The sequence below is a fragment of the Heteronotia binoei genome, chromosome 13 (genome assembly GCF_032191835.1).
Source record: "Heteronotia binoei isolate CCM8104 ecotype False Entrance Well chromosome 13, APGP_CSIRO_Hbin_v1, whole genome shotgun sequence".
NCBI lineage: Eukaryota > Metazoa > Chordata > Lepidosauria > Squamata > Gekkonidae > Heteronotia > Heteronotia binoei.
Window position 1 is genome coordinate 57,141,989 of NC_083235.1, and position 8,901 is coordinate 57,150,889.

Here is an 8,901-nt window from a genome sequence, read left to right on the forward strand (position 1 = left end):
AATTTCCCTGTAAAGATAGTGGCAAGTTGTGCTCACAATTTCATTCCCTTGAATGGTGTTACAGATTATAAGTGAAACCCTTTAAAAACTCTTCTCTAAAGGTACTAACCAATACAATGTGACTTTGCTTTTCTTTTGGATGAAAGTTCCATTGCTCTGAACTCCAGGAAACCAGTCATGTTGGGACCTCCTCAGGGACATATGCATCTTGGGAGGGAAATTAAAATCTTATGGTTTGAAATGCATTTGCTTTTTTGTAGCTGGATGATTTCTGTACTTGGGAGCTGTAGTTCTTATAAGGACTAGAACAGTTGTTCTAGGCAGAGAAAAAAGCAGCAGAGAAAAACCCCAGGGAATTCTCATGTTCTGGACAAGGTTTTTCTTTCTCTTTGACACCATTAAAAGAGTTTCCTGTGACACTGATGGGAAGAGGCCCTGGCTCAGAGGTAAAGCGTCCATTTTACATGTGAAAGATCCCAGGTTAAAGGATCTCAGGTTGCAGGTGCTGGGAAGGACACTGCTCACCTTAAAACCCAGAGAAGTGCTGCTAGTCCAGAATAGACAATACCGACCTGGATGGGCCAAGGGTGTGTCTCTGTATAAGACAGCTTCACAAGTTCAGCCACAGAATGCCAAATTGAGGGATCTGGTGGCCAACACTGATCAGACCTTCCTAGCTTTGCTGCTTTGATCCTGCTCTGCAGTTCCATAAATCCACAGAATTATTCCCTAAATCCATGGTAAGGTCAGGGCAAACCTGCAGCCAAACAAGACAAACTCACCCAGTAGAAATCAAAAGCATTTTGAAGGAAAGCAGCAGTGCTTTCTGAAAACATATTTCTTGAGGTAAAGATGGCCTCACCGTACTTCCTTCTGCAAATGTAGAGAGATGCTTATAGCCAAGGTCAGAGTATGCTGATTACCGAAAGAGGCACAAGGAGTCCCAAATTCAGCATCTACTTTTAATAATGCTGCATAAAAATCTGAAGGGATTTTAGTTATTTCGTTACAAAATTTATAACTGGCTTTTCTGCCAGTTCTTTTCTCATTGGAGCCACCAAGGCAGCTAACAGATTAAAAACATTATGCAATGAAAACGTGTCTTTAAAATCATTAAGACCAAACAAAAACAGTCATTCAGACAAGTAAAACCAAGTTAAAATTTACATACAATACAATAAAATATACATACATCAAGCCAGGGACCTTTTTTTTGAGCAGGAACACACAGGAATGCAGTTCTGGCTGGCTTGGTGTCAGGGGGTGCGGCCTAACAAATGAGCTCCTGCGAGGCTTTTTCTACAAAAAACCTGTGTGAAACAATGGTGACATCGGGGGGGGGGGGTGGCCTGATATGCAAATGAGTTCCTGCTAGGCTTTTTATGCATAAACCTAAGCATAAACCAACAAGATCAGTTCTGGAAGAAGGGATCTCTGAGGGAACATGAGACAAAACAAGTCTTCACCTGCTGGCAGAAGACAGCAATAGAAGGGGGACAGACAGGCCTCCCTAGGAAGAAAGTTCCAAGGTTTTGATGCCACTAATGAGGCCTTCTGGGTTGCCACCCACCTGATCTCAGAGGAATGTGAATTATTTTTCCTTATTCAAATATTAAGATGTTCAGTTTTGATTTATTTGGCCCAAAGTGGAGCAGCAGAGGAGAGAAGAGAGACACTATAGATTTCACATTTCAGATATTCCACCCAGTCACCTTGTGCTCTGTGCTAGAAGCTGCCCAGCTAGGTGTGCTTTCAGATCAGTCCACCTGCAATCTGTAAGGATGGTCTTCCATGTCTTACTGCTTCTGTCCTACTTCTTGGGCAGGGTTTATTTGCTCGTCATTGGCATGTGTCCTTTTACTGAGTGTTCATTGCCGCTCTTCTGATAAAACCTTAGGTAAATGCACACCTGTCTCATGCTGTGTGAGGCTGCTCCTTGTACCTAATAAGGCTGTTGACTTGCATTGAATTATTGTACTACATGACTGCAGATCTTGTGCCCCAGGTATGCTGAGCTGGAGGGACCAGGGGGGACAGTGAGTCTTCTGCAAGACAAACACTGTTTGCCCTCAGACCCCACCACACCTTTTGCCTTAATTGTAGCCATTTGAAACAAGCAGCTTCCAATGGGCATTTTGCATGATTTAACTCCCTGCGGGGTCGGTTTGGAAGTCAGTGATGTGAGCATCGAATGCTAACTGGACGACCACAGTGTGGGCATAATGACATGGCAACCTTGCTCTAACAGCTCATGCTTTTGCATGTGTAGATCAGGCCTCCTCGAGACCATCTGTCATGACGCAGATGGGGTGCCACCTGTCACTGCCATCACTCTGGAATTAGGGTCCCTTGGAAGGCCCAGCGTACCCTCCCAAGCCCTTCAGACCCCTTGCTTTGCCCAAGAAAATAGGTGTGTAGACCAAGCAGAGTAACAAAGAACAACAAAAAAGGTTTATTTAACACAGAAAAATCAATGAAGGACAAGTGAACAAATAAGGTGATTTAAAACTATAGTGACGTGGGTGAAGGAAAATAAACATGAAGTCCCTAACACGACTAAACTTAACTGTCCCTCATCTGTTAGGACCCAGGCCTCGGCCTGCTCACTCTCTCCCTCAGAGTGAGAATCTGCCTCCTAACAACAGCCTTCCTGCCTGTTTGACCTCTCTCGGGAGGAAAGAACAGTGTCTGTCTCCTGCGAGAGCTTTTAAACAATTCCCCTCAGAGCCTACTTGGATGCCGATTGGCTGAAACCAGCGCCAAGCATTCTGGGGATTGTAGGCTGTCTCTTCCTACTGGGACACAGGCCTCACAGGCTCCCTAGGCCCACTAGGCCTCTGCCTCACAGCACAGCACAAATCATGACACCATCTAATCAGCTGAATGGAACCTCTACACTTGGACACAGTCTACCTGGCAATGCCAGTTGTTGGGGTCATGGGTCAGTAGCAGAAGGGAGGCTTTGTTCTCCGTACCCTAATTGTGGACCTCCGGCTGGCTGCTGTGGGGGAACTTGCTGCAGGACTTGATGAACCTGGGGTCTTATCAAGCAAGGCTTTTCTTGTGTTCTTAATGGTCTTCGTTCTTCTTATCTTGTCACGCAGGAGTACCGCTGTGCTGTGCTACACTGTGCTGGCTGCTGGCAGAAAATGCTGAGGCAGCTGTACTCCAAAGCAAGGATGCAACAGCAGCACAGGGGCTGGCCCCAGATGGAGGAGAGGTGCAGCTGAACATCCGAGAGGCAAGGCATGAGTTAACCATGGAAAGGAGTTGCATGCTGTGGACTGAGCCTGCAAGAATATCCATGGGGAGTTGCTTCTGACTACCTGTTGCTGGCCAAGCCATAACTTGGGATTGATTTAACAGAGAACAGAGCCATGTAGCCACCCCTGCCCTAGTTGTGGTCTTGCCTTGAGTTTTCTGGATTCCTTGAGCAGTTTCAGTCTCTTTCTGTTCTTTGGGCTCCCCAAACTAACGTGGCTACTTGTCTCACAATTTAGATGCTGAACAGAGTTTTCTGTTTGGTGGGAACTCGATGTTACAGCAGGGGACAGGAGAAGTGAGCCTAGAATACCTGAGCAGGCTGTTCTGGTGTTCGGTCATCCTGCAGTTGATTGAAATCCTTTCCTTCTCACTGAACATGGGCACACTCTGGGGCATGATTGATAGTGCTCCAGTGCATGTAAGGAGACCTGCATGCACTGGGCATGCCCTCTTATTTTGTACGATTTGGGGAATGGCTGTTGTGTATGTGGAGCAATCCCTGATCTGTAGAAGAGAATGGAAGCAAGACTTGCATGTGCAGAGTTTCACGTGTGCATTGGAAGTTCCTGCATGTACACCAGAGCCATTTGATTTACAGGTTTTAATGAATGCTATTCTCCTTGGGTATTGTGACTTTGGAGAGAATTCCTTGGCTGGAGGCAAACTTCCCAGTTCCTAGCCTTCATTCAGTGCCACAGCTCAATCTTCTTGTAGACCAAGGTCTCAGAAGTGTAGCCAAACAAGCCTTTATTACATCAAGACAACTGACAGATCAGTTTCTCCAGATGGCCATTGCCCTGAGGCAAGTGCTCCCCAAACATACTGTATGTGAGAACTCTTCCAGCTGCTCCTATAACCTTATTCTAGCTGAGACCCACCATCCTTACTCATGATTATGCAGTTTAAACCCAATGTTGTTGCAGCTATAGGAGTGGGATTTAAAGTGCAGCTTCAAACATCTGGTTTCTTTGCTCATCAGATATGCCACAGTTCTGCTAATTCTTCCATGCAAAAGGGAGGATGGTCACATTGGAGTTTTTAAGCTCTGGCTGCCCCCCTGGTCCCTCTTTTAATCCTCTTGGAGTAGCATGCGGCTGATGTTAATTGGTAGCCGCCGCTCCTGCCATGGCTGGTTAACCTTCATGCAGGGGAAGGAGGGGGCAGGAGCTGGTAGTGTCTGGGTTCCTCTCGCTTTGCGCATGAGAGCATTAATAACACCCATGTGATTAGCTTCCCCGCTAATTCTGCTCCAGCTAAACCTCCCTAGATTAAGCGCTTCAGGGGTGCATTTTGCTAGAGAATGGACAATAAGCCTCCTTGTTACAGCACAGGACAAAGGCTGTTGTCCCAGCATTTTTGCTGGCCACCCCTTGGATACCAGTTCAGTAGATCATGTTTGATGAGTCTTGGCATAATTTTGGTAAATTCAGTTAAAGGTGGAGCACCTTGTCTTGTGTTAATGACGGATTCTTGGTGTCTTCATCTGGCATCTGGATGAGCCTGGGATCAGAAGGAGCTTCAGAGACTGCCCCAGCTGGAGAAGGAGGTAGCAGAACTCAGTAACGTGTACAGGAAGAGTTTTGCTACTGTTCAAGGTCCAGTTGTCATTCTGCAGTTTGGGAAGGTGCCTGCTTAATGAAAAGTTTCCCCCCATTTCCTTTGTAGCATATTGTTTGGCTTACTTTCTTGGATTCCCTGCAGTTTACAAAGTTATGTCGCACCAGTAACTCTTGCTTTGTGGTATCTTGTTCACTCTTGTCCTCTGTTCACAGCAGATTGAGCAGCCTGATTAATGTAGTAGTAACAGTGGGGTGAATCAGTGCATAGACAGTCCTGTGTGAAACTGGGGTTAGTGCTAGGTGGTCTTGGGACTGCCAAAGGGTATCAAATAATGGCCTCCTTGTTCCGCAGGTGACTGTAAATGACCTGAGCCCAGCAGGCCCCATCCAGGCTGTGGAGATCATAATGCAGAGCTCACTGCTAGCAAACATGTGCCAATTGCACCATGCTGTGGTCAGGCGTATTCAGGTATGTCAGATTCCTGCGATGGAGAATGCTGAATGCACGACAGCCCTGCCGACTTCTCTGTGACATGGAAAGTGTCTTAAAACATTTGAGGGTTTGGAGTGCAGTCTAGTGGGAAGTGGTGCCATCTCTCCCTCTTGCCTTGGCCACATTCTAGAGGTAAATTCATGTTGTTACCGGCCTTGGCCATGTTGGGTGCCACTCCATCCTTCCCCCACCCTGTCAGAGAGAGAGAGAGACCAAATGATCTGAAGCAAGAACAGAAGTAGGTTCCAAAAAAAAAACCAAGGAGTTTATCTCCTTTTTCTTATCTGTCTCTCCATCACCACCACCAACAAAATCTGAATTTTTTTCCTTGCTGCTCAGATCTTTGTGAAACCTTCCTTTGTCCCAAAATAAAAGAAAATAAAAAGCTTTGGCTAGCAAGCTTTTCTTGTTGGGCAAGGACATCGCTGACAGTTCAAAATCACCAATAATAGTATCCCCTCATCACTTTCAGTAGGAAAACTTAGAAATGTCCTGTCCTCCTTTGATGTGGTGTCTGTCTTTAACCATGTTAGGAAGGGAATTGAAAACAAATCAGCCAGTATCATAATGCCCCTGTATAAATCAATAGTGCGGTCTCATTTGGAGTACTGTGTGCAGTTCTGGTCGCCGCACCTCAAAAAGGATATTATAGCATTGGAGAAAGTCCAGAGAAGGGCAACTAGAATGATTAAAGGGCTGGAGCACTTTCCCTATGAAGAAAGGTTGAAACGCTTGGGACTCTTTAGCTTGGAGAAACGTCGACTGCGGGGTGACATGATAGAGGTTTACAAGATAATGCATGGTATGGAGAAAGTAGAGAAAGAAGTATTTTTCTCCCTTTCTCACAATACAAGAACTCGTGGGCATTCTATGAAATTGCTGAGCAGACAGGTTAAAACGGATAAAAGGAAGTACTTCTTCACCCAAAGGGTGATTAACATGTGGAATTCACTGCCACAGAAGGTGGTGGCAGCCACAAGCATAGCCACCTTCAAGAGGGGTTTAGATAAAAATATGGAGCAGAGGTCCATCAGTGGCTATTAGCCACAGTGTGTGTGTATATATAAAATTTTTTGCCACTGTGTGACACAGAGTGTTGGACTGGATGGGCCATTGGCCTGATCCAACATGGCTTCTCTTATGTTCTCTGCGTGAAGCCATGCAGAGTCCAATACTTTTGTGTTTAGCTAACGAATCTGTTCTTAGTTTAATTAGGTGTATCTTGGAGTTTTGGGGGGATATTTTTTTTTTGTATTGCAGGCTTTGGTTTTGGAGCAGGCAGCCGAGGACTCCTCTTCTCCAGATGTCCGTATGCAGTACCTCCACCAGATCCAAGCCAACCATGAGGTAAGCAGCTATTTGGAGTTCTGTGCCACAGGAACAGATGCTTGCAATATCCTTGGTCTTTGGATCGTTGCAGACAGATGGCTGAAGGGGGTGGGGGGAGGACAGAGGCCCAGTTGCCTCTGCTTGGGCTGAGCCCTCCACTGGCATCTGCTCATGAGAGTCACTTAGCTTTCCCAGCCTTCTGGATATCAGCTTTCTCAGGTTCTGCTGCACCTTCTAAATTCAGGAATTGGAGCTGATCAGGTATATGACTGGATGCTTTGGATGATTTAGGAACTGGAAAGGCCAGCCTTTCAGCTGAGGATAAGGCCAGATGTCAACTTTCTTATCTTTCTCCTCTCCTTCCCCTGCACTCACTCTGGTTCACATTCAGCTCCAAAGACAGCTACATTCCATGCCTGAAATAAATTGTGCAAATACTAATGTGCTTGCATTGTTAGTTCTGGTTGAGATTTCCCCATAACCAAGAAAAATTTGGCCAGAATTAGGCAGTAGAGGATGGAAGGGATATGTGGTCTAGGGGATGGCAGACCTGGAGTCCCAAGAGAAGGATGCCTGAATGGCATGAGGGAGGAATGCTGCACTCCTTCTCAGGTGCCCCTGCACTAAAGCCAGTCTCTGTCTTGTCCAATCACATCACCTCTCCTTTGGCAGCTAACTCGCAGACTCTCTTCTCTTTTCTAGACACTGTTAAAGGAGGCACAATCTCTCCGTGACCGTCTGTGCTTGGGGAATGATTCAGATGCAGCGGTGGAAAAACTCCTGCATGTTTACCGGCAGCTGCGCAACCCCAGCCTTGTCGTCCTGTGAATGCTGAGCTGTGGTTACCCATCTTGGCACACCATCGAAGGCTCCATGATCCTCTCTGCCCAGTGCCATTGGGATGATGGGGGCAGATGGCTGTACACCTTGGAACTGACTGAGGACTGGAGGGGTGTCAGAGGAGGGAGGCGGGCAGGATTCTCTCTGGGCAAGCCTTGCTTCTGATTGGCTGTTCTGCTTGCTGCTGGGGATTGAAGGCTCAGGGGCTTTGCCTGTTTAATTTATTATCGCTCCCTCCCCCTTCTAATGTGATTGTTTTCCCCAGGATTGTGAATTCCTGCCCATCCCTGGCAGATCTGATTGGTGCCCCTTGGCAGTCTCACACGCAGGCAGAGCATCCAAGCAGGGCTGCCTGTGTGTCATGTGTGTGTTTGTGTGTGTGCGTATATGCAGATGGCCAACAAGGTCCTGTAGTGGGTGTGGGTGGCGTGTTGTGGATCACACTTGACGTGACTAGTTCAGCTTCTTTTGCTTTCCGTGATGGTGGCTTTGCTATGGCAGGCAGGAGTTTGGTGAGGTGCGTCTGCTTGTTGGGAGGGATGGGGGCAGGTTTTGCTGGCGAATGCTAAAAAAAAAAACATACAGAAAACCCCCCACAAAAAAGGGCTATGCCTTTAGCTGTGTCACACTTTTCAGAACACTGTGGAAAAAAACAACAGGATGTCATATGCATAAGTAATTCTGGGGTGCTTCTAATATACAGTGCCCCTTCTTTTTCTAATGGGGCATTTTGCTCCCTTTTCCAGTCTTTGTCCTTTCTATAAACTACTTGCTTGTCTTATTTCCATGGTAAAGGCTCATCCAGGGTCATGTTGTATTTTGGTATTGCTTTGTGAGCAGGATGATGTGTGTGTGTGTATTTTTAATTCTTCTCAAAAAGGCCACGTGTTTAATGAGCAAATTCCAGCATTTGTAAGGCTATCATCTGCCAGGGGAGCCTCCTTTGCCCGGCAGTCTGACTGCATCTCCTCTTCCCTTCCATCTGCTGGCAGGTACGTGGAAGCTGGCGGGCAGGGGGAGGGGAGGGCGGGGAGGCGGCCCCTCAACTGCAGCCTCCCTGCTGAGCTAATGCGGTGTCTGCTTTAAAAGCTGCTTCGTCCTGATGAATAATTGAAAAGCCCTTCGGTGAGCTCGCTGGCCGGCACTAAAGGCCATTAGGAAACGCTCCAACACTCAGGGGTGAAAGATGCACATGTACTCTCCCGTGGCCCTGGAATAATTGATGTCATGTTTGCCCTCTGACCCACTGTAGGATCTTCACCTTGAGCCTCTGCAGCACTTTCCAAGCAGATGGGGCTGTTCCCTCCCTCCCTCCTGCTGGTCCCCCCTGAGCCACTCAGTCAGTCTGAAAAGCATGGGGTGGAGAGGGAAGCAGTCCTGGAAATAAAGGATCACAACGGTTTTTGTTTTGCCTAC

At 47.0% G+C, this 8,901-nt stretch overlaps 1 protein-coding gene across 1 annotated transcript in view; it reads left to right on the forward strand.

Annotated features, from left to right (window-relative positions):
- The window catches only part of FAAP100 (FA core complex associated protein 100), a 28,775-nt gene extending 20,496 nt beyond the window's left edge, over nt 1-8,279 (forward strand). Inside the window, exons 7-10 of the mRNA XM_060253145.1 lie at nt 3,105-3,241; nt 5,176-5,292; nt 6,577-6,663; nt 7,348-8,279. Of these exons, the coding sequence (XP_060109128.1) occupies nt 3,105-3,241; nt 5,176-5,292; nt 6,577-6,663; nt 7,348-7,473 (467 nt within the window). The 3' untranslated portion in view covers nt 7,474-8,279. The remainder of the gene's footprint in view (nt 1-3,104; nt 3,242-5,175; nt 5,293-6,576; nt 6,664-7,347) is intronic.
- Nucleotides 8,280-8,901: the final 622 nt, after the last annotated feature.